Source organism: Giraffa tippelskirchi, chromosome 6 (genome assembly GCF_054371585.1).
Source record: "Giraffa tippelskirchi isolate mGirTip1 chromosome 6, T2T-mGirTip1v1.2.pri, whole genome shotgun sequence".
NCBI lineage: Eukaryota > Metazoa > Chordata > Mammalia > Artiodactyla > Giraffidae > Giraffa > Giraffa tippelskirchi.
Genome location: NC_137280.1, coordinates 178,804,944 through 178,831,181, shown reverse-complemented (window position 1 = coordinate 178,831,181; position 26,238 = coordinate 178,804,944). Strand labels below are relative to the sequence as shown.

Genomic DNA, 26,238 nt, shown 5'->3' with positions numbered 1-26,238 from the left:
GTGTTCTAATCTTGATTCTGCTACAATCTAGCTGTGTGATCTTAAAAAAGTTACCTAAAGGACAGAACTGGTATGGACCTAACAGAAACGGGAGATATTGAGAAGAGGTGGCAAGAATACACAGAACTGTACAAAAAAGATCTTCACAAACCAGATAATCACAATGGTGTGATCACTCACCTAGAGCCAGACATCCTGGAGTGTGAAATCAAGTGGGCCTTAGGAAGCATCACTATGAACAAAGCTAGTGGAGGTGATGGAATTCCAGTTGAACTATTTCAAATCCTCAAAGATGATGCTGTGAAAGTGCTGCACTCGATATGCCAGCAAATTTGGAAAACTCAGCAGTGGCCACAGGACTGGAAAAGGTCAGTTTTCATTCCAACCCCAAAGACAGGCAATGCCAAAGAATGCTCAAACTACTGCACAATTGCACTCATCTCACACGCTAGTAAAGTAATGCTCAAAATTCTCCAAGCCAGGCTTCAGCAATACGTGAACCGTGAACTTACAGATGTTCACGCTGGTTTGAGAAAAGGCAGAGGAACCAGAGATCAAATTGCCAATATCTGCTGGGTTATCAAAAAAGCAAGAGAGCTCCAGAAAAACATCTATTTCTGCTTTATTGACTATGCGAAAGCCTTTGACTGTGTGGATCACAATAAACTGTGGAAAATTCTGAAAGAGCTTATTGTTCGTAACCTTAAACCTCACTGTCCCTTTGAATCATACTTAATCCTGATTTATCAGTATGTGGGGGGCTTCCCATGGTGCAGTGGTAAAAAATCTGCCTGCCGATGCAGGAGATGCAGGTTCAATCCCTGGGTCAGGAAGATCCCCTGGAGAAGGAAATGGCAGCCCCTCCAGTATCCTTGCCTGGGAAACCCCATGGACAGAGGAGCCTGGCGGGCTGCCGTCCACGGGGTCGCACAGTCAGACACGACTCAGGACTGAGCACACGTGCACCTGGTGTGTTGGTGTGTGTTTGACATTCAGAGAAATTCAGTCTTTAGAAAAGTGTGGCACCAGAATCTTTTCGTCTGGGAGTGTGCCCTTCATGTCACGTTTAGATGGATGGAAAACCATGCAATTTGCTCTGACATATAACCATTATTAGTACATGCTCAAAAGTTTATTCAAGAGCAAGTTCAGTCCTTTGCTTCAACTAATAAGACATACAACTTACAGTGGCAGAAATACTGAGAGGTATCAAACACAATTCCAAATGAATTCTCTGCCTTCTTCAACACAGTTACGTTTCTCTTCATGATTACAAGACAGCAAAAGCAGTTCCCAGCATCACAGATAGACTCCACGATGACAGTGAAGAGGAGAAAAGACCTTTCCTCCCTTGGTTCTCCTTTTATTAAAGGGAAACCTTCCCAATAGTTCATGAATAGATGGCCCCTCAGAACCCACTGGTGAAGACTGGGTCACACACCCTTGGCAGCAAGGGAGGATGAGGAACGAGGCTCTAGCCCTTCCCATCTTTATAAAAGTAGACTGGTTCAGTCAACAAGGAATTAGAGGTCGGATGGAAGAAGGCTTAAACGTGGCAAACAATGTAAAGTTGAATAACATATATATTGCCCTTTATAAACATAGATAGTAAGTTTTTAATGCTGCCACATTTGTTTTGATTTCATTGACCTCTAGAACCATTTCACACACATTAGTAAAGACTATGAAAACTTTAAAGAGTCTATGAATAGAAACAGAAATGTTGAGAATTGATTTTTGTTTTCAAATAACTTACAGTACCATTTATTAACGTATTGTCTCTCAACTTTAACTCTGCCTTTTACAGTCCTTTGCGAAGCTCAGACTGAGTTACCAGCCACACTCTTCCTCGCTGGCTTCCCGTGCGACTCTGTGTTAGAGTCACTCTCCACCAGGGAGATGGTGGAGGCGTGAAGAGGAGGAAGGCGCTTGCTCCCTTTCTGAGCCTGTCCCATCCATATTGAAACACTTTTTCCCTTGCAGGGGTAGATCCTTTGGACAGCAGCCATTGTTTCCAGTTTGTTCAACGCTCTCAGAACCAATCCCAGGTCCCTCTTCAGTGACGCCTGCATTGGTTGGCTAGAACACTCTTCTCAAAGGTCTGAGGAGCAGCTTCATGGGCAGCTCCTCTGAGCTCAGAAACAAGATACCAGCCCAGCCAGGCAGTCAGCCTTCACACAGGACTACAGAGCACCTCCTTTAAACTTCTAAATTTTAATCATCCAACCTCTTTATTGGGTTTCTCCAGTCCAAAAGGAGGCTGCGTCTCGAAGCTGCTACCTCTACAATATATCAGCTTAGTGTTCCCCTTTTGTCTTTCCAGTTCTTCAATATCTAGCATTAATTCTTTATCTTAATTCTAACAGGCTAAATTTATTTCTTTTTTTAGGAGAGATTACAGATTTTAAAAATTTAACAAAAGGAACTTCTACTATTTCATCCTTTTTTGCATCCTTATAATCATGTTCATTTCCTCTCTTTCTTCAATGTTCAGATACCATATTTGTCCCATAACCTTAAAGGGTTAGATGGCTTTGTTTGCAACTCTTGATGACCATCACTATAATATTTAAAACAATTTGAACAAAAGAATCTATTTTTTGAGATAGCAGACATATTTAATATTTCTTCAACCATTTCCTTTAATTTTGTTAAATTCACTGTACACTCTATATTGCAAGTTTCTCCAGCCTCCAAGTTCATGGCTTTGAAATTCATACATGCCCAAGAGAACTGTGGTTAGCAAAAGAGAGAAGGCGGCTTCAGGGGTGGATAAAAGAGAACGACAGTGATTTTTTTGAAAACAGAGGAACAGTAGGATATCAATGGTAACAAGGAAAGGACTAGAGGTGACAGAAACAGTGAGCTACCAGAGGAGATGAAATAGTCCCTGGTTATCGCTATAAGTAAACGGAAAAGAGGGCTTTAAGCTTTGGCCTTGTGCTTTATGACAGAGGACACGATGACCCTTCCCAAATGTCCAGACTGACTAGACCATTTAACTTGGGACAACCTGGAATTTATTTCAAGAGGCTGAATACTCAAGAAGGCTTAAAGACTGCACTTAAAGACTAACTGAATGAATTCAAACCCAAAGGGGAAACATCTTTCATATTCACTGTAAAAGCTTTTAAAAATGCTATTTAAAGCTAAAAAGCAGAAGCAGCAAGATTACACTTAGACAAATAGTGTGAAATATTTGGGGTAAGAATTGAGATGAAGTAGGGGTGAAGAGAAGGGTTTTAAGGTTTGTTGCCTAAGGGGTATAATTATGCTTGCAATACATTTCCCAAGAACCTTTTCAACTTCTGTGGGTTCAAAAACCAGCATAGATACAGTCTTAAAAGTGTGTGATTCAGAAGAAATGTGAGATATATCAATGATTACTTAGAGTTCCCAACTGTCTTATTTTTTATAGCTCTCTATAGCCATGTAGCTGACAATAAACTATTTCATAAATGTCAGCTACTTCTCACAAGTTTTAAATTGCTTCTTTCTACCTGTGAAACACTAAGGAAAATCACTTTAATTTTTTTCTCCAAGTTAACACTTCTTTTCAGCAATCAGAGAAAATTTGATTTTTATAAAACTTCTCTCAAAGAATGTTTGACTTAAATGTAGTAAACTGCTTCCTAAACTGAAGCTTTGTAGAGCTTTGTAGAGCTTTGTGAGTAGGTAAAATAATACAGTTTTTGTTTTAAATTTGTACCGGCTTTAGATTCAATAAAAGGATCACCAAAGTGTCCAAGGATGTACTACACACCACTAAATATATGGGAAGATTTTCACCAGTTGAGTCTGTTTTATCTAGACAAATCTTTCCCTACTAATTCAATACAATTGAACTCAAAATTACATAGCTTTTTTTGTAAATATGGGTGCATGTTTCCATCAACTTATAAAGCTTTATTCCAGTTTAAAGTGTTAACATACTTCTTCTCCCTTTCAAAAAATTGTCAGAATTTATTCTAATTTACTCATTTCTTTTCTTGAAAGAAGAATCCACAATTTCTATGCTCTAAGGTCTATATTTCTCTCTTTGAACCTTTTTCCACTTCCTTACTAAACAACAAACACCATAAAGAGAAAAACTCAAGAAATGCAGAGAGAGAAAAGAACAACCATAGGCACCAAAGTCTGATCTTACTCATAATAACAGAATGGAAACGATTTTTATAAACTTACAGCATTACATATGAGGACTGCATCTTTCAGAGTCTGAGTTATCAACAGAAAATATAAATTCATTCAACATTTTCTAGTAAATATTTCATATAGTTTTTCTGTAAAGTTTATGGTTTGTCACTGAAGTATACTTCCTAAAGACGACTCTGTGGAAGGAAGACATCACCAAGAGTTACACTACTGCTGTCACTTCATACTTACAGCAACCGCCTCCAAGATCTGTTTGACAGCATCTGCAGCATCTCGTTCACTATAATATCCCTTTTCCACAATCCTAAAAAAAAACATGAAATGCTTCTCAGATACATGCATTCAATTGAGTAGTTGTTAAAAGAAGTTAAATTAATGTTAAAGAAGATTTATCTAAACAATTGCAGCAGGCTACCATAACACGAGGGGAAAGATTTCCATAAGTTGGCAATCTAGAAGTCTTTAGGTTTATTTAGGAAAATGGAAAACATTATTTTGCCTAGGCTTGAAGCATCCATCCTGTTGGGGACAAAAAATTCTTTTCAAACTCTGTGTTGCAAATAATTTTAAACCTATAACAATTAGACAATATACCATGAACCATTTCATTTAATTGTCACACTGCTTCAGCAATTATTAATTCATGGCCAATGTTGCTTTACCTATCCAATTACTTTCCCTTCTCCTCTATTATTTTAAAGCAAATATCAGACATCATATAATTTCATTCATAAATATTTAAGGAGGCATCTCTAAAAATAAAGGATCTTTTAAAATCATAACTACAATGCCATTATCATATCTATAAATGACAATTCCTTAATATTGTCAGATATGCAGCTTCAACTTTCTAATTGTTTTAAAAATTTGTTTGTTTGAATCAGTATCAAAATAAGGTCCATGGAACTGATTGGCTGATAAGTCTCTTATTCTCTTTTTATCTGCACCTCCTCTTTTACACCCCCCCACTCTCTCTCATCTGCTTTCCTTTTCCAAATAAATGACTCACTCCATTTGCAGAGATTTGGGACAGACATTTTCTTTTGAAATTAAAGTCTTTTCTGATTTTTAAGAATTTTCCTGAATTAGAATGTTTCATATTTATTTTCTTCCATTGCTTTGGATTTCTTCTTTGGGGTATGCAATTACACATATATAAGAGTTTTTCTACTTTATGGGCTCAAATAAACAAAATAAGGAATGAAAGAGGAGAAATAACAGCAAATACCACAGAGATACAAAAAAAAAAAATGATAAGAGAATACCATGAACAGTTATATGCCAACAACTTGAACAACCTAGAAGAAATGGAAAATTTTCTAGAAATAAACCGTCAAGATTAAATCAGAAACAAACCCGTCAAGACTAAATCAGAAAGAAATAGACAATCTGAACAGATGAATCAGTAGTATTAAAATTAAATTTGTAATTAAAAGAAACTCCCAGCAAACTTAAGCCCAGGGAGGAGACGGTTTCACAGGGTAATTCTAGCAAACATATAAAAGAGAATTAATATCTATCCTTCTCAAACTATTCCAAAAAATGTAAGAGGAGGGAAAACTCCACAATTTATTCTACGAGGCCACCATTACCCTGATACCAAAACCAGACAAAGATACTAGAAAGAAAGAAAATTATAGGCCAATATCTGATTAATCTAGATGCAAAAATTGTCAACAAAATATTAGTAAACCTAACTCAACAATATATTAAAAGAATCATACACTATGATCAAGCAGGATTTATTCCAAGATGCAAGGATGGTTCAATATTTGCAAATCAATGAATGTGATGCATCACATTAACAAAAGGAAGGATAAAAATCACATGATCATCTCAACAGATGCAGCAAAAGCATTTGACAAAATTCAAAAACCATTCATGATGAAAAATCTCATCAAACTGTGTAGAGAGGGAACACATCTCAAAATAATAAAGGCCATTTAAGACAAATCCACAGCTGGATTACAAAATCCAATATTACATTCAACAGTGAAAAGCTGAACGCCGTTCCTCTAAAATTAGGAACAAGGATGTCCATTCTCTCCACTTTTACTTAACACAGTATTAGAAATCCTAGCCACAGAAATCTGACCAATAAATAAATAAATAAATAAAAGGCATCCAAATTGGGAGGGAAGAGGTAAAATGGAACTACTTGCAGATGACATGACACTCTATATAGGAAGTCCTAAAGTCTTCACAAACAGCTATATGAATAAATGAATTCAAGTAAGTTGCAAGATGTAAGATTAATATACAGAAATCTATTTGCTTTTCAATACACCAATACTGATCAGAAAGAGAAAGCAAGAAAATAATCCTGTTTAAAACTATGTCCAAAAAATAAAATACCTAAGAAGAAACTTAACCAAGAAAGTGAAAGGACTATACTTTGAAAACCATAAAACACTGATGAAGGAAACTGAAGATAGATACTACAAAGAGATGAAAAGACAGCCCACGTTCTGGGGTTAGAAGAATAAATATTGCTAAAATTCACAAACTACCCAAAGCAAGCTACAGATTTAATGCAATCCCTATCCAACTGCCCATGACATTTTCTACAAAACTAGAACAAATTATCCTAAACTTTCCATGGAATCATAAAAAACACCCAAATTTACAAAACAATCTTGAGAAAAAAGAACAAAGCTGGAGGTATCATGCATCTTGACTTCAGACTATACTACAAAGCTACAGCAATCAAAGCAGCATGGAGGAGGCACAAAAACAGATACATCGATCCATGAACAGAGTAGACTGCAGAAATAAACCTACACACTTATGGTCAATTAATATATGACAAAAGAGTCAAGAATACAGAATGGAGAAGGGAGAGTCTCTTCAGTAAATGGTGTGGGAAAACTGAACAGGTACTTGTAAAAGAATAAGATTTGAACATTTCTTCACACCATAAAAAAAAAACAAACTCAAAATGGATTAAAGATCTAAATATAAGACCTGAAACCATAAACTTCTAGGAGAAAATCTAGGCAGAAAACTCTTTGACATAAATAATAGCAGTATTTTTTCAGATCTGTCTCCTAAGCAAAAGAAGTAAAAGCAAAAATGAGCAAATGGGACCTAATTAAAGTTAAAAGCTTTTGCATAGCAAAGAAAACCACTGACAAAATGAAAAGACAAGCTACTGAATGGGAGAAACTATCTATAAATGATATGACCATAAGGAATTAATATCCAACACATATGGGCCTCCCAGATGGCGCTAGTGGTAAAGAATCTGCCTGCCAATGCAGGAGATGCAAGAGACTTAGGTTTGATTCCTGGGTTGGAAAGATCTCCTGGAGAAGGGAATGGCAGCCCACTCCAGTATTCTTGCCTAGGAAATCCCATGGACAGAGGAGCCTGGTGGGCTACAGTCCACAGGGCCACAGAGAGTCGGACACGGCTGAGACTGAGCACACACACGCCAACTCACACGTATGGCAGCTCACGTGAGTCAATCTCAGAAAAACAGGCGACCTGATTAAAAATGGGCAGAAGAGCAGAATAGACTTTTTTCAAAGACATACAAATGGACAATAGGTACATATAAAGATGTTTCACATCACTGATCGTCAGAGAAATGCCACTCAAAACCACAGTGAGATATCTCCTCATGCCTTTTTGAAAGGCTATCATGAAAAACCCCACAAATAACAAATGTTGGCAAGGATGTGGAAAAAAGGGAACCCTTGTACACTGTTAGTGGGAATGTAAATTGGTAGAACCATATTGGACAACAGTATAGAGGTTCCTCATAAAATTGAAAATAGAACTACCATATGATACAGCAATTTCACTGCTGGGTATATATCCAAAGAAAATGGAAACACTATTCAAAAAGCTACATGCACCCAAATGTTCACAGCAGCACTGGAACCAAGACATGGAAGTAACCCAAGTGTCCATCAACAAATGAATGGGTACAGATGTGGTATATAGGCATAATGGAATATTAATCAGCGGTAAAAATGAATAAAATCCTGCCATTTGCAACAATGTGAATGGACCCAGAGAGAATTATGCTTTGTGACATGAATCAGAGAAAGACAAATCACTTATATGTGGAATATAAAAAATAAAACAAACTAGTAATGTACACAACAAAACAGAAACACATTCAGAGATAGAGAGAACAAACTGGTGGTGTAAGTGAGGAGAGGGGAGAAGGGAGGGCCACGACAGGGGCAGGAGATTGAGACACGAACCACCGTGTACAAAGCAGACGAGCAGCAAGGGCGTGCCGCACAGCACAGGCAGAAGTCGCCATCATTTTATAACAACGCTAAATGGATGTAATCTATAGAAATATTTAATCACTATGTTGTGAAACCAATACTGCAAATCAAGTATACTTTAAAGTTTTTCTACTTTTGATTTATTTTGTTCTTTTTTCTACGATTTTCTTAATTTTAGTTTATTTTGCATTAAGTTATAATTTTATTCCTTTTCTGGGCGTATCCTCCCACCATGCTTTCATTGCCTGAAGGGACCCTATTCTACTTCTTGTTTTCTATCTTCTTATAATCATTTTGTTTTGGAATTAACTAAGCCATCGCTCTGCTGCTTATTTTTAAGGGAAATTTGTTTCTCAACCTTTTTACAGAGTGACAGGTCAGGATATCTACTCTAGTTTCACAGCTCTCGACTGCACAGTTAATTTCACAAAGCATTCAAAGGCTGGACCTCATCCTTTCTAAGGTCTCTTCCCTGTCTGGAGCATCATTCCCTTGCCTACCCTCTCTATTCTGATTATTGAAGTCTCTTTCCATAAGTTTCTCCTAAATATGCTTTCTCCCCCCACCACCCTCCAAAGAGGCTTTAGATATTAATTTCAACAGTTCACAGGCCTTGACTGTAGCAGTCTCTTAAAAATGTACTGTGGGTGTAGCCCTTGCACTTCTCAGAAATTTGGATGCCAAAGAGCCCTTAGCTTTCTTCATCGTATCCTGGCCCATCCTACTCCCCGTGATGTGGAGATTTGAGTGTTCTGTTCTAGTTCGATCACGTGCCCTCTTGCTTCCTCTGCCTCTCCTTACATCAATGCCCATGCCAGACAGCTCTTGCAAACTGCCATGTTTTGTCCTCATCCATTCATATTTTACTTTCATGAAGATACTCTGTCACCTGGTTTTGCTATAGATATTGTCCGCAAGGTTTTGGTTTTTCCGTGCTAGTTTTTCTGTCCGTCTTATAGGCATATTTGGGGAGACTGAAAAACTACTTTGTAGTGGTTTCTATCTTCCCAGAATTTTAAGAGAAAACATGTTTTTTTGAGAGACTGTAGATTAACAACTTGCACAAGATGTTTTCAGCTGACAGTTTGTGAAAAAACATCTGAAAACGGTCAATTCAAACCATAAAAGAGACGGAACAGCAAAAAACAATTTTTAAACCTGTTGAATTTTTGTCATTTAACATTGAAATTTTTCTTAGATGGTTAGTACTTCAAATAGTAATTTTTCAGAAAGTACCTTCTTTTTTAGTGTTGTGGCAAGAAGTTTAAGTTCTCAAAGTATCTGATATTAAATTTTGAAAATGTTTTCAAAATAGGGCATGATCAGAACAGGTATGACAAAATAAAAAGATGTAATAAAAGAAGATACCTCAGTGATCATAATTATTAAGATTCAGAAAAAACTATATTGATGAAGAAATTAACTACTTTATTTTCTTCGTGCAATTATTTTGAACACTGCCAAAAAAACTCATATATTTTCAAAGAACAAAAGATGAAATATCCTTCTTAACCTTTTTATTTATTATACACCTAATATGTACCAGGGTCAAATAAAATGTAAAGACAGATTACAATACTCAGGGGGTTATTATTAACTGGTACTTAAAAATAAATTTTCACATGATATTCCTTATAAGAAAATGAGCTTTTCCAATTCATGATTAAGTTACATAATCTACTTACCAAAATTTTAATTGAAACTGTACTTGAACAGTACTCTCTGACTGATTCCTGGAGAACTGATTCAATGGAAAAGACCCTGATGCTGGGAAAGATGGAAGCCGGGAGGAGACGGGGATGACAGAGGATGAGATGGTTGGATGGCACCACCGACTCAATGGACATGAGTTTGAGTAAACTCCGGGAGTTGGTGATGGACAGGGAGGCCTGGCGTGCAGCAGTCCACGGGGCTGCAAAGAGTCGGACACGACTGAGCGACTGAAGTGACTGACTGACTGATACTCTCTAAATATTTTTAAATGGAGTATCCCCTTAAAAAGGGAAAAGAAGAACTGCTGTGTCAGTGCAAGTAGAGAACTCTGACTACGGTTACCTCATCGCCTGCATTCCTCTCTAAATGCGGACTCTGTGGTGCATTCATCAACCAACACAAATGCAATCAGTGTGTCCTCTGGGGGCTGCACCTGCTTGGTTTGCTCCAGTCCTGTTAAAGGAAGGGCCTTGTAACACAGGTGATGGAAAAGAATGGCTGATCATTAACTTTTTTTTCCATCTCCCATTCTCACCAGAAGAGGAGAGAATCAGTTCCCTCTGGCCGTGCAAAAATCAGTATGGACTTTGCCATAGTCAGTAGAGACTAGAGCTTTACCGTGACTTTGGGATACCTCTCCAGGGGGCGCTGCTCATGGCTTCCTTTACGCAAGACCTCTTTCAGGGTTATTACAGAACCAACTTGCACAACCATGAGTGGCCTTCCGGATGAGAAACCCTCCTTGTCTGTTAAATATATGTGAATTCTTATGAGTGTCTCCACCCCTTAGAAAAGAAGTGCTTCACTCACTAGAATTTCTTCTCTATAATTCACTTTATTGTGAATTCTCAAGCTTTGTCCTAAGTATGATATTTATGAGTTTTTATTTTGATATAATTAAGGGTTAAGGGCCTGTGTTCAGAACATGTCCTTGTGTGAATGTCTACTGACTGGCTGGAAGGAGGAGCGAATTTACTTGGGACTGTTTTCAGGTAGTATAGAGGGAAGAGTAGTGGTTGTAGAAAGAATAATGACAATTTCACTACTTTCCTATACTATATATTAAAATAGCAATATACTTCATCCAATTCATGAAGATGATGCATTCTAACAGATGTATCCATTTATTTATTTACTCAATAAATATTATGGAATGACCACTATGTGCTAGGTGCTCAGTAGAAAACCAAACAAGACTTCTGCACTCAATTGGTTTCTTTTGGTATAAAAAGACATACAACAATCTACACAGTGTGCTAAATGTTGTGACAGATATTAGAGAATGGCCTGGGAGCTCCTAGAAAGGGCACACAATTTATTTTGCAGGCCATGCAGGGTGAGAAAAGTATCCCAGACCTGAAGGACATAGAGGAGTTTTCTAGCTGTCGGGAGGATGGGAGCTGGGGGTGGGATACTTGCAGGGGAGAAGCATGGGACTGCAGAGCAGGGAAACCGTTCTAAGGAAAAGGACCAAGACTACAGAGAGAATTAGATCGTGAAGATGGGATAATGATATTTAATCAGTATCTCTAATTGTCAAATGTGAGCCCGTACTTGCTGGACTTAATAAAGGATAAGATTTGGGGGCTTCCCTAAGTGGCTCCGTGGTAAAGAATCTGTTTGCCAATGCCGGGGACACAGGTTTGACCCCTGATCTGGGAAGATCCCACGTGTCTTGGAGCGACTAAGCCCCTGTGCCACAACGCCACAACTACTGAAGCGCACGCACCCTGGAGCCCGTGCTCCGCAACAAGAGAAGCCGCGGCAGTGCGAGTCCGCACACGGCCACGAGGGCCGCCCCCGCGCTCTGCAACCACTGAAAAAGCCCGCACAACCAACACTAAATAATTAAAAACGAGTAAGAATTGGGCCCTGCCCCTGAGGAGACCGTACATAATAAAGAAATTACTAATAAACACATCACCATAAATATGTTATACTAAGGTTTGTACAGCCAAGAAATGTGTTAACTCTTGTCCTCAGAGACATCCCGAGAGCAGACACAACGGCAGGAGCACAAACGCAGGAGCCTTCCCCACCTCATCCCCCGTGACCTCTGTACACCACAGCTAGGTTCCACCATAAAACCCCAACTGCTTCTCTTCCAGGCTCCTGCTAAAGGAAATTTTGTTCTCAGTTGATTTGTTCATCAGAATGTCACAGGGACAAGTTTCTGAAACTCAGACATTCAATTTTAAATATTTAATAAGTTGAGCTATGACCTAGGCCATTCATGACTGACTGGGAAGAGCAATAGCAAGGAACTTCTCAAGCTGCAAATGCAGGTTTGTAACTGAGAGATAAGGTTGTAGGTGAAGATACTGGTGAGCAAGCAAAGGAAAGTGAAATCCTGCAATCTTTTTCTCTCTAGCATGACTATGGTAGATATGTTTGGTCAATGTCTTCTGTTGGGTATTGTGGCAAAATTCTTAGCCTTCTCACTAGACTGTCGCTTTGATCACCCATGGAGCCTTCCTACAAAGCTGTTCATAGTAGGCGGTCAGTAGTATTTGTGGAATCAGTACTAATTGCTAAGTGAATGGATGCCAGAAAAATTTCAGACTGTGGACATTTGCCCATGTTCCTTATCATGGCAAAAAAAAAAGAAAAGCACTGGACTGGGAAGGGATGCTCACCTGCTGCAAGCAACTGCCCGCGGATCCAGAGGGAGACCAGCCATACACATGCTTCCCAAAGTAAAACGCAACAGACAGAAACATTACTGCTGCTTTTAGGAACAAGCTCAGTCATGCAGTTTCTAGATATTATAGCAACAAGGATCTTTCTAGAAGTGTATTTTGAACAAATAAAAACATAATGGAGCAGGGCCCTAAGCTGCCTTCCTAGGACAGGCCCTCCCCACATTCTCTGTTGAGTCCTCTCTGAGGAAGGCAGCAGTATCTGAGGCATGCTCCCTGAGTTGTAGAGATGTGAAGCCTCCCGCTACCAAATGGAAGATGTTAACTACCTGATGACCACGAGCGCATAGCCCCAGTCGTATGTTTACCCCTGTAATTCTGCCCTGTGACCTCATTTATCTGCCAATTGGAGATACAGAGCTGATCACAAACCCTGTGATCCCTCACCTGGCTTTTAAAAATGCTTTGCCAAATCCCTTCAGGGAGCTCAAGCTTGGGGGGTTCCTTAGAACAAGAGCCACCTGTCTCCTGCATGACCCTGCGATAAACCTTTCTCTGCTCCAAACTCTGACATTTTGGTTTGTCTAGCCTCACTGAGCAATGGGCGATTGAACTTGCACTAACAAAAGTGACTCAGTTCAGCAAAATAGAGCAGTTGTTACATGAAGCAACAATAATTCTTACCAAAAATTCACCTGAGATTTCAAAAGAAAATGTCCAAGAAACCAAACAATGTATATATAGTTAAAAGTTTACTGTGCTCAGTCACTCAGTTGTGTCCAACTCTTCGAGAACTCACAGACTGTAGCTCTCCAGGCTCCGCTGTCCATAGGATTTCCCAGGAAAGAATGCTGGAGTGAGTTGCCATTTCCTCCTCCAGGGGATCTTCCCGACCCAGCGGTCAAACCCAAATCTCCTGCATGGCAGGAGGATTCTTTACCATTGAGTGACTAGGGAAGCCCAATTACTAGTAGAAATATATTAATTTTGCTTCATTTAGCCATCTGGGAAACTGAGTTATTCAGGGCTTCCCTGTTGGCTCAGAAGATGGATCTGCCTGCAATGCAGGAGGTCTGGGTTCGATCTCTGGGTCAGGAAGATCCCTGGAGAAGGGAATGGCAGCCCACTCCAGTATCCTTGCCTGGAGAATCCCATGGATGGAAGAGCCTGGTGGGCTACAGTCCATGGGGTTGCAAAGAGTTAGACACAAATGAGCAATTCAAAATAGAACGGTATATTCATATTTTTTTGATACATGGATATGAGAATACATTTACGGATGTGAAAGTTGGAACATAAAGAAGGCTGAACGCCAAAGAATTGATGCTTTTCAACTGTGGTATTGGAGAAGACTCTTGAGAGTCCCTTGGACTGCAAGGAGATCCAACCAGTCCATCCTAAACGAAATCAGTCCTGAATATTCATTGGAAGGACTGATGCTAAAGCTGAAACTCCAACACTTTTGCCACCTGATGAGAAGAACTGACTCATTGGAAGAGACTCTGATGCTGGGAAAGATTGAAGGCAGTAGAAGGGGACGACAGAGGATGAGATGGTTAGATGACATCACTGATTCAATGAATATGAAATTGGGAAAACTTCAGGAGATAATGAGGGACAGGGAGGCCTGATGTGCTGCAGTCCATGGGGTCGCAAAGAGTCGGACACGACTTCATGACTGAACAACAACAAAGATCATATGAGTAATTAGTGACATACTGTTCTCAAAAAATATTAATTTACTTATGTAACAAATGATAACTGAGAAAATTAATATCCAAAATAAAGATATATCATAAAATAAGAGATCATAAATTCATTAAAAATGAATGTTATGAGTTCTGTTATATGAAGTCTAGTTTTCATCCAGTTTCTTCAGTGCCTCTTACAAAACAGCACTACAAAATACTATTGATGAAGAAATAATCCTCAGAAGCTACACGAGAGCCTAACTCTAGTTTTAATCAGAACTTTGATACCTCATTATAACCATGTGCTATTAGACAAGAGGTCTGGATAACTAGATGCTCAAAAAACAACTGAAGCTATCATAAAAATAACTCTGAAATAGGGCAAAAGCATAAGATAGCTTTTCAGGCACTAACCTCAAAACAAGGGCTTCACTTGTAGCTTCGTCAATAAAGAATCTGCCTGCAATGCAGGAGATGCAGGTTCGATTCCTGGGTCAGGATGATCCCCTGGAGAAGGAAATGGCAATCTACTCCAGTACTCTTGCCTGGAGGATCCCATGGACAGAGGAGCCTGGTAGGTTCCCAGTCCATGGAGTAGCAAGAGTTGGACACGACTTAGCGACTAAACCACCACTAACCTCAAAACATGGTTTCAGATTCACTAATTAAGCACTGGCCAGCTTGGCCTGTGTAAATGAACTGCCTGGCACAAACCACAGAACAGAGGTTGGTATGCCACAGCCTCCTCCAGGAGTCTGGGAGAGCCTACTGGACTGTTTTTAGAATGTTTTAAAAAATATACTTAAAATACAAAGTATTTTAAGGGGGGGTTACAAAGGAAACTAATTATAATGAATTATGCTTATCAAATACATTTTGGATACGTGGTAGAATAATAAGACTTACTGAATTAGATCACAAGGTCCAGTGGCATATCTTAACTCACAGCTTCAAAAAATTGATGAGTATAAACAGTTTTGAGATCTCTGGAACTAATGTGATACAATATCTGTGATTTCTATGAGTTACGAAGTCATAGGCAATGCAAATACTACCATGATTTGTCACCTACACAACAGTAGGAAGGGTTATAGCTTTATTCAAAATATATTAGTGACTTCAGATCATTTTCAAAGGTCCAGGACCAAGTAGTTTATGTCTATGCTGCACAATTTCCTGCTGTTCCATCGTAAACTGCTAAAAATAAAATCTCTCCTAGGATTTTAATAACAACGCCGACCAAAAAGTCTGCCTAGGCTCCCAGTTTCTACGGTGCTCCCAGCCACCAACAGGCCCGGGCACAGGGACCCGTGGGAAGGAGGCACCGTGTCTCCCCCGGCTCCCAGGCCGCACCCCACGGCCCCCGCGGGCCCTCTCCCTCTGAGGCCACCCCGCCCCACGGCCTCCACGGGCCCTCCCTCTCTGAGGATGCCCCACGGCCCCCGCGGGCCCTCTCCCTCTGAGGCCACCCCGCCCCACGGCCTCCACGGGCCCTCCCTCTCTGAGGATGCCCCACGGCCCCCGCGGGCCCTCTCCCTCCGAGGCCACGCCCCACCCCACGGCCCCCCGCGGGCCCTCCCACTCGGAGGCCGCCCCACCCCACGGCCCCCGCGGGCCCTCTCCCTCCCTGAGGCCACGCCCCGCCCCACGGCCCCCCCGCAGGCCCTCTCCCTCCGAGGCCACGCCCCGCCCCACGGCCCTCGCGGGCCCGCCCACTCTGAGGCCACGCCCCGCCCCGCCCCACGGCCACCCGTGGGCCCTCCCACTCGGAGGCCACGCCCCGCCCCACCCCACGGCCCCCGCGGGCCCTCCCTCTCTGAGGCCGCCCCACCCCACGGCCCCCGCGGGCCCTCCCTCTCTGAGGCCACGCCCCGCCCCACGCCCCCCCGCGGGCCCTCTCCCTCCGAGGCCACGCCCCGCCCCACGGCCCCCGCGGGCCCTCCCTCTCTGAGGCCACGCCCCGCCCCACGGCCCCCCGCGGGCTCTCCCACTCTGAGGCCGGCTCCCACGGCCTCAGCAGGCCTCCTACTCGAAGGCTTTGCCTCCAAGGTCCACTGTTTGCTCCTGGTCCACGTGCTCTTCTTCCCCACGGCTGGGGCTGTTCATCTTCTCATCATTTTAAACGCAGAATGAGGAAACACAGGCAATGCCTCTTTCTATGGATCTGCTTTAAAATATGACTTCTGTACATTTACTCCTGTCACCTTAATTGCTGCAAATTGAATTGAGCTCATCTCCAGCCCAGCTGTTAGCACAGGCAACGCAGCTGAAAGGCTCTAATCTGATCAGATCCTGAGGCCCTCAGACTTCCTGGCACAAAGATTAGGAGCCCGACTGCTCTCCCCACCAATGGGCGCTTTTTCTTTAATGGAGATGTTATTAGATGACTGTAGGTTTATGTGAGAAACACACTGGCCTGATGAGGACGTCTACTGAAGGATCAAATACACAGGGTGAAAAGTCCCAAGTAATATGCTTCAGAAATCAAGTCCTGAGGGCTGCCAGGACATAATTATGCCGCTACACACAAAATTATATTTAAATGAATTCCGCTGTACCCTGTGTAAATCTACCACTCCATGCTTTTTCTTATTTCATTCATGGTATCTTTGTCTATATTGATGCTTTTTCTAAGAACTCTCCCAAAGAGTACTAAATTCATATGCTTAAATAAACAGTTTCACAGGGTATTACCAGCACCTGTTAAATTTGTAAGCTAGGGCGAGAGTGAGGGAACCATGGATCACTGTGGGTGCTGGCCAAGGAGCTGACAGCATAGGAGAAAGAAGAGGCCAAATCAAACTGCAGATCTGGAAATGGGTCTAAGGGATTCCCAGTGCAAACTCTATTACAAATGAAAAGTAAAGTAAAGTCGCTCAGTCGTGTCCGACTCTTCGTGACCCCATGGACTGTAGCCCACCAGGTTCCTCCGTCCATGGGATTTTCCAGGCAAGAATACTGGAGTGGGTTGCCATTGCCTTCTCCAGGAGATCTTCCCGACCCAGGGATTGAACCCAGGTCTCCCACATTGTAGGCAGACGCTTAACCGTCTGAGCCACCAGGGAAGTAACTTCACCCAAAGATACATAAATTGCCCAAGAGCATAGAGTCTATTCAATCATCCATCTGATGTATACAGTAACTGCTTTGCTGCCTAGAATAGCTTCCAAGATGGACCCCCACCCAGCGTGCTCTGCACTGGACATCACTCTACCTTCTCTCTGCCCTTCACCTGCTGATTTCCTATTTCCTACTTAAGATTCATCTCAAAAGTCTTTACTAGCTCCCTGAAGTCATTTCTGGCATAGAAGACCCCCTTAATTTGTAACCAATGGACGTGTTTATGACCCAGTTATAGCATTTATGAATCCTTACAACCAAATTTGTGATCAGTCTGTAGTAAATGCAAAGTATTTTGTGATAGGTTTTCTCTGCACTACTGATTCTTATCTTTTTTTTTTTCTTTTGGTCTCTTGCTCTCCTTTACTTTTTTAGTATGTTATCTCTATAAGCTCCAGTACACATCTTTGGAGGTGTTGGTAGTATTACAAATAATATTTGGGTCCATATTAGTTTTATTTTCCCTCTTCTAGACTGTGAGCTCCTTGAGAAGGATGAAAAATTCCTCCGGTTAACAAGGTGGGGTGTGTGTGTGTATGTGTCAGTCACTCAGTTGTGTCCGACTCTGTGACCCAATGGACTGAGAAGAGAATAAAGCGGGTAGTGAATCTGATATAGCAGGATGAGGCCAGATTATAAGGGGTTTTTTGGTCATGTTTAAAAGAACTTACTTGAACTAAAAGTAGTAAGTAGCCTTCTCGGCTAAGCGTGATCAAATCTGCGCTTTAAACATTTAAACATGGATGGACGAAAGTGAAACTAACGCCAGTAGGAGCCGACTGCAACAGCAGAGAATGTGAAGGCTCAGAAGGACAGAGGCAATGGGAAGAGAGAGATACACAGTATATACCAAAGAAACACTGCTTTTTGCTGGTGAATGGTATTCCACGGTGCACTGTCCTTCATTTTCTGCTTGTGGACGCTCACATCACATCCTCTCCTAGAAGGCACTCTGCTCTGTCTGCAGGCACCCATCAGAGCCTGCTGCGCTGCCCGCTGGGGCCCCGATCAGGCGTCGCACGTCTCTTCCCAGCACTCATGGCAGTGCACCAGCCTGCTGTGTTGGCATGTAAGGAGGCTAGAATTACCGCCCCACCCCGATAGTAAGTCCTCTAACTGTGTTCCTCTTCCTTTCTGTTGTGACCATTCTATTCTGCAGCTTGACTCTTTATGCTTCTGAGGAAGAGAGAAACTTTTTCTAAAACAACCCTTTTATGTGACTCTAGATCTTATTCCCTCAGGGTCTTCTCCGGGATGTTGTTCCAAATAAAAGTCCCTCTCAGATCTCTCCTGCTTCCCTATCCAGTAGGCTCCTTCCCATCAGCACATTAATGTGTTACCAGTGTGCCAGTTTAAAACAGTAACTAAGCCTCCATTTATCCTATGTCCCTTTCTACTGCCTCACTTATTTTTCCCTTTATAGTCAAGCTTCTGAAAAAGTAGACTTTAAATCTACTCCAAATCAAAGCACATGTTTTGTTTATATGTAGCCAGATAGAACTGCATAAAGAGAAGATGTATTTATATATACATACACACACACACATAAATGTTTAAGTTAAGCCACACTTAAGCAGAATAAAATGTTATGTCACTAATTTGAAGTTTCACTTTTAAATATTAAGAATATTAGCATTTGCTTACATAGCAGCAGTATAGTGTGTTAGAAAAATCATATACATTGAAATCTGACATACTAGAGTTCAGTTCCATTTAATTATTACTGTTGTTATTAGATTCACTGTAAACTGAGTGACCTAATGGTGGTTAATGGACCTCTCTGATTCTAAGTTATCTGGTCTACAAAATATATATATCAAGGCCTACATTGTATATGTGTTGCTGTTGAGAATTAAATGAGATCATGGTTAGTAAAATGCTTTGTCACTGCCAGGACTCCAAAAGGCACTAAAAAATGGCCCTCATTATAGTGACTAATTATCCTTTTAGACAGTAAGATTTTACATATCTTCATTTCGACATTAATGACTAATTTTTGACACAATAGTCTTCACAAATTCAGATGTGTTCTGGGTTTGGTTAACCATAAAACCAACCATGACACAACTTCATGAAGACTGAAGAAAAGCCCTAATTTCCATTTCTAGGATTCTTTCCTAATGACAGTGTCCTGATAATTCCATTTATTTCCACCAAGAGCAGAGACCCAGGAATGCTGAAGTAGAAATGACTATCAGGACTGAAATACTAGGACTCTGTCAGGTAATTAATGAGCTAAATGCATAATCCCCAAATATAACCACTACTTCTCCTGCATATTGACCACTGATTATTTTCTTGCAAGAGAATATTTTTAGTTGGGGGAAATGAAAAAAAGTTTGTAGTCAGACAAATGTGAGTTTCAGGCCTGACTGTATGACTTATCAATTTCTACAGTTTGTGGTCTTAAAAAAAAAATGAGAATAATAATGCCTTAGAAAAACCTGAAAGATGACTGAGTAACTTAAATATTTTTTTGCACAGGACCAAGCAATATAAGGCCTAGCAGCTTCCCTGGTGGCTCAAACAGTAAAGCGTCTGCCTGCAGTGCAGGGATGGATCCCTGGTTGGGAAGATCCCCTGGAGAAGGAAACGGCAACCCACTCCAGTTTTCTTGCCTGGAAAATTCCATGGATGGAGGAGCCTGGTAGGCTATACAGTCCATAGGGTTGCAAAGAGTCGGACACAACTGAGCAACTTCACTTTCACTTTTCAAGCAATATATCAGGGATTTTCCATAAACAAAACAAACAGCAGTTTATTCTCTTGTAAATAATTTGAAAGGGGCTAACAGGACAGGGAGGCCTGGCGTGCTGCGATTCATGGGGTCGCAAAGAGTCGGACACAACTGAGCGACTGAACTGAACTGAATTGAACAGGATTTAAAAAGAAAGACAATGAGGCCATATTCGGGGGAAGAGTTGGACCAGAAGACAGACCGACTATCTATCTGGGGAAGATCATTTACCATCCTCAGGTTCCACATCTGTAGAGTGGGACAGTGCTTTTCATCCTGCTTGTCCCAAAGGGCTGACATAGAAGAGGAAGGCGCACTGCTGTCTGTGAAAGGACTTTTCAGACCATACATACTGAATTTTTGCTCTCAGTAGGGGTGGGGTGAACAAGCCTACAGGTAAGAACAATGAAAACAAGCTAAATAAAATATAAAGTATACTTGAAGACACCACAGAGGTACCAAGGAAGTGAAGGCTTTAGGAGCCAAGCTCTAGAAGAGAAGAAAAACACAGAAAACCAAACCTGATATCTGATGCTTACGCTTTTTCTTTAAAGGCATTAACGGATTCTAAATCAGCAGCTGACAGGCCACCTTACACGGTAGAGGGAACAGAAGCTGGCATTTAGGATCTGCCAAGGAAGGGGATCCTTGGCAAAAATCCCCCGGCTTCAACTGGGACCCTTAAAGGGCAAAACCTATGAGTAAGAGTTGACAAGAAATAGATCTGCTTTCAGGAAACCCAGCTTTGAATCAGTCCAATGCCTGATTAGATTAAAGTGATCTGTTCCTTACCTTAACTGCCTACTGGAGCAAAACAAAATTTGCTTTTTTCGAGGCAACAGCATTTAAAGCCTCAAATTCTAAAACGTTTTATACATAATGTTTGGCATGTGAACAAGCATAACCTGGTAAGCAAAAACACAAGGCAAAAGCAGAAAAAAGGCAAATTAAAAAATTCACAAGATATTCTGATACTAGAGTTAGACAAAAATCAGGAAAAGAAAAAAAAAAAAACGTTAAAAAATGTTAATTAGAACACCAGAAGGATACTGCTGAATTAGTTGCCTTATAAAACAATCATTTTCTGGAAAAAAAAAATTGGAAATTTACTCTTAAGGAATCTCACACCTTATCCACTTGAAAAGTTCAATAAATTTATAAGAATTGTAACTAGATTGAGAAAGATGGAAAAGAAAATGTTCTGGAGATTTCTTTTTTCATGATATTGCAATTTTGTGCAGATTTTTGGGGGGAATTTCCTTGGGCATAAAATATCACTGATTTTATTCCAAAAACTGTAATCCATTGTCCCATGCAATTTACTATTCATATGCTACATGAAACAGCAGATTTCACTTGTACTTATCAGGTTTAGGTTTTTAGCAGAAACATAGATCTTTTGCTAATAAAATACAATCATACACCATTTGACTATAATGGGCTAACATAATTATCTCTTCATCAATTGCTCCATTAGTTCACTCATTAGATATTATTAGAGTCATCATTAGACCAGGAATGAATTTACGTTATTACAATTAAATAAATTTGGGTTTTGACCTAAGTACAGGAAAGAGACCATATTATGATTTTGATCTCTCGGGAAAGAAAGCAATAAGTGGATAATAATGCAGGATATACTTTCAGTTTGACCCAAATTTAAAAATAACTGTAGGATTAAGTAACTTAATGGAGAAACCACGTTCATCTCAGATATGGCAACAGACATGTGGACAACATTCGGGGTGGGCAGGGGGGAAAGTCTATCATCTAAGACCACTAAGAGTTTATAGAGTAGTTAGCTGAGTGCTTTACTGGCTGCCTGCCATTCTTTAGATGTCCTCTGCTAAATCTGAGTATTTCATTCATTTATCATTATAAATGAAATTTATTGACATTTAGTTCTTCATTCTTATCTATAGCTGAATTAATTCTATTCCATCAAAATCAGCTAGACTACAAGATGGGAGACCCAGAAAGGCTGGGGAAAAGGGGAAGAAAGAGACCCCTGTTTCCAAAATGATTGAAACAAATAGAGGTAAGAAGGCACATAGCAAATACTATTCACTTAATTGTGAAAATTCCTGTCCTGGAATTATTTACAAAGAACAGGAGGTTTTTCTCTGGTAGACCACAGTTAGCAGAGAAATATGTCCGTCTTCCTTAGGGAGACCTCACGGCTCTGGAGCCAGCAGGATCTAACTATAATTTGACTCTGTTAATGTACCTGAAGAAAGAATATGTCCATGAAAGAGTCAGCTAAAGAAGCACTGAAAAAGAACAACTATGGACAAATTTAGGCAACATTCAAATGAGCTAGTCTAGAAGAGTCTTGGCTAAGCACAAGGGAATGCGATGGTTTTAAGACAAAGCCATCCTTACAGCGGCTCAGAGTGTCCTGGCTTCTTTGGCATCACACGACAGCTTCAAATTTGTTCTCAGGTTCAGAGAAGTTAAGCAAACCACTCTGAGTCAGTTATTTGTTCCTTAAGTCAGGATTTACAACATGAGTCCAACTGACTATGAACCAAATCCCACAAGAAGTATATGTTGAGGCTACCTATGCTTACGTATCTCAGGTGATTCATTTATCTGTAAAGAATGAACATAGTCTAAATGCTATAATTTTAAAAATCTGGTTATTCACATAACCTGTTCTAAGGAAACTTTAATACACATCTGAACAAAATTATGTATCTGTTGAAGATATATATGTGGCTCCAATCAAGGCCATTTTGCTCCTTCCGATCTGAAGGTCAAAGTCTGCACTGTGTAACATTAAAAGCAGACAGACCTTTGAAAATGGAGCATCCCAGGTGGTTCAGTGGTAAAGAACCCACCTGCCAATGCAGGAGACATAGTTCGATCCCTGCATCAGGAAGATACCTGGAGAAGGAAATGGCAACCCACTTCAGCATTCTTGCCCGGAGAATCCCATGGACAGAGGAGCCTAGCAGGCTACAGTCCATGGGGTCACAAAGAGTTGCACAGGACTTAGTGACTAAACAACAACAGTGAAAACTTTGAAGACTTCGGCAAGCTCTTGAAGAGGCAGCAAATTTAACCGGGTGGAGCTGGGGAGCGGGGAAGGGAGGGAAATGCCTTTCTGCCAGCACATTCTAAACCCGCTTCCCTTAGGCATCTCTCTTTTCAGAGGCAACTCACTGCAGCAGCTGCTCACTCACTCATCCATGCAGCAACTATTGACTGAGAATTTACTGTGCTCCAGGCGCTCAGGCTACATCAGTGGTCCTCACCCTCTCTTCTGCCTTCAGTCTGCTTATCTCTTCACCCATTCTTCAACCAATAAGATGTTCACATCACAGAAACTGCAGTTTCTTACCATTTCTAATATAAGCCTACTCAGTTTCTTTGTCTTCTTCCAAATTCATTTTGGTTTAAATACCCTGATCAGCACAGCAAAGAGCTCCCAAGACCACATCAGGGCAAAGAGGGAATTCTGAGAAGATGGGAGGGTGGGAGAGCTACGGAAACTTAGAGCATGCACAAACTTAAAACTTGCACAAATAATGTGTCTGTATTATGCTCTACCAGATTATCAGACATACTCCCTGCCACCCTCAAACCTCTGCCTTGAGTGATGAATGTATGAACAGACAACTAAAATTGGCTATAATTGGATATAATAGAACGTATTTTTCTCTGCAACTTGGAACTCTTTAAAGAGTCTATAAAAGAAAGTAGGCCTAGAAACAATCATTTGGAGAGAATCGATTTTCATGAGCTTTGGATCATAACAAAGAATACTATTATAATACATGCTTAACTATCTAAAATTTTCATCAAATACTTTCTCACAAAATATCCTCTTAAATCTTACTGTTGAGCTTAGATTTAGTATGACTTTAGAAATTGTTTTGTATCTAGAAAGTAGATGTTTGCAAAAGTAAATAGCACAATGTTTTTTTTCATTCACTAAGCATCCCAAATTTTCATTTACCCACATCTTATCAAATATTTAAGATTTATCTTAGTAGAAGTTATCAACTGGTATAACATGTAATTATGAAGAATTTCAGGAAAAATTCCCTTCAGTTATTTTTGGTGATTGGATGCAAAACTGTACTGTAGTTACATTTCCAGGACCCACTCACCTGTCAAACAGCTCTCCTCCTGTGACGAGTTCTAAGACCAGACTGATTTCTGTAGGGGTTTCAAATATCTCTTTGAGCTTTATCTGGGAAAAGATATAAAAAATCACAAATTTTTTATTTTCATCTTTAGGAAATCATTAAAACTATGGTTAGAACAGAACTGTCTGTAATAGCAATATGTTGGATCATGGTTAATAAAGGTTCCTTATTATTCTAGTAGCAGGCAGTCATTTGTCATTCTCTGGTTGTTTTTTATCAGTCACCTCATTTTTATATTTTATATTTTTATAATTTTCCTTTTGACAGCTAAAGATATCTGCCCTAGAAGCGCTTCCTAAATTTTGCCAAATCATCCAAATGTCTGAATTTCAACCGAATTAAAAAAACAAACAAACCAGAAGCAAACAAAACTTCCTAGACCATTTGAAACCATCATGATTGGTAGAGATGCAAATATTTCTTTCTCTTAGAACAGGACTTCAATCAGGGGTCTGAGACAGAAGGACCAGGTTAAATTCTATCAGCATAGAAAGGGAATCCCTTAACAGCTAAAGAGTTGCTGGTAGATAAAAGAATACTCAGAAAAGTAACAGTGATAGTGATTTGACTGATCATTAACAGGGTTTTCATGATATTCAGATAATCCATCCAGTTTTGGATATCTTCCTTCTGAGAATCAAGTGACCAGGACTGACATATATATTTGAGGAAAATTTCATATTGACTTCTCTTTGAAAGAAATAAGATAGATAATGTAAAAGTGGTGACTGTATATGGCAAATTTTGTTAACTGCTTACCCAAAGCCCTTCTCTCCCTAATTTACTGCAAACAGAACTCTTGTTTAGGGAAGCAAGGTACCTAGTCTCAAATTATGGATTACAGTTCAGTTCAGTTCAGTTCAGTCGCTCAGTCGTGTCTGACTCTTTGCGACCCCATGAACTGCAACACACCAGGCCTCCCTGTCCATCACCAACTCCCGGAGTCCACCCAAATCCATGTTCATTGAGTCAGTGATGCCATCCAGCCATCTCATCCTCTGTCATCCCCTTCTCCTTCTGCCCTCAATCTTTCCCAGCATCAGGGTCTTTTCAAATGAGTCAGTTCTTCACATCAGGTGGCTAAAGTATTGGAGTTTCAGCTTCAATATCAGTCCTTCCAAAGAAAGCCCAGGACTGATCTCCTTTAGGATAGACTGGTTGGATCTCCTTGCAGTCCAAGGGACTCTCAAGAGTCTTCTCCAACACCACAGCTCAAAACCATCAATTCTTTGGCACTCAGCTTCCTGTATAGTCCAACTCTCACATCCATACATGACCACTGGAAAAACCATAGCCTTGACTAGATGGACCTTTGTTGGCAAAGTAATGTCTCTGCTTTTTAATATGCTGTCTAGGTTGGTCATAACTTTCCTACCAAGGAGTAAGCATCTTTTAATTTCATGGCTGCAATCATCATCTTCAGTAATTTTGGATTATGGTTAGTCTAAGCCATTTATGATAACCCAGGTCTTTAATTTTCCAGTCTTCATGCAGTTCAGGGTGATCGTGTGACCAGCTCTGGCCAGTAAAATCTGAAGAGAATTCTGCAACTGGAAATTTTGGAAGAGCTTTTACTCTTCTTATCAGACTCTGCTGGTTAAACCTTTCCACTCCCTTCTGTCTTGAACACAGACCTGGAGACTTGTGAAGACTGCAGAGTAGCCATGTTAGGGCTACAAGGGAGACGCATGGAGGTGGAAGCCGTGCCCTGAAGATGGGAGAGCGGGTGCCCCCTAGTGGTACAGTGGCTAAGGGGCCTCCCTAGTGGCTCAGCTGGAAAAGAAC

The 26,238-nt window shown here is 40.5% G+C and overlaps 1 protein-coding gene across 5 annotated transcripts in view; it reads right to left on the bottom strand.

The window, feature by feature from the left end:
* The window catches only part of CAMK4 (calcium/calmodulin dependent protein kinase IV), a 227,221-nt gene that overhangs the window by 54,648 nt on the left and 146,335 nt on the right, over window positions 1–26,238 (bottom strand). For all 5 annotated transcript variants that reach the window (XM_081501518.1, XM_081501519.1, XM_081501521.1 and 2 more), the window contains 2 exons: window positions 24,415–24,497; window positions 4,387–4,459 (listed from right to left, as the gene is read on the bottom strand). In XM_081501518.1, the coding sequence (XP_081357644.1) occupies window positions 4,387–4,459; window positions 24,415–24,497 (156 nt within the window). The remainder of the gene's footprint in view (window positions 1–4,386; window positions 4,460–24,414; window positions 24,498–26,238) is intronic.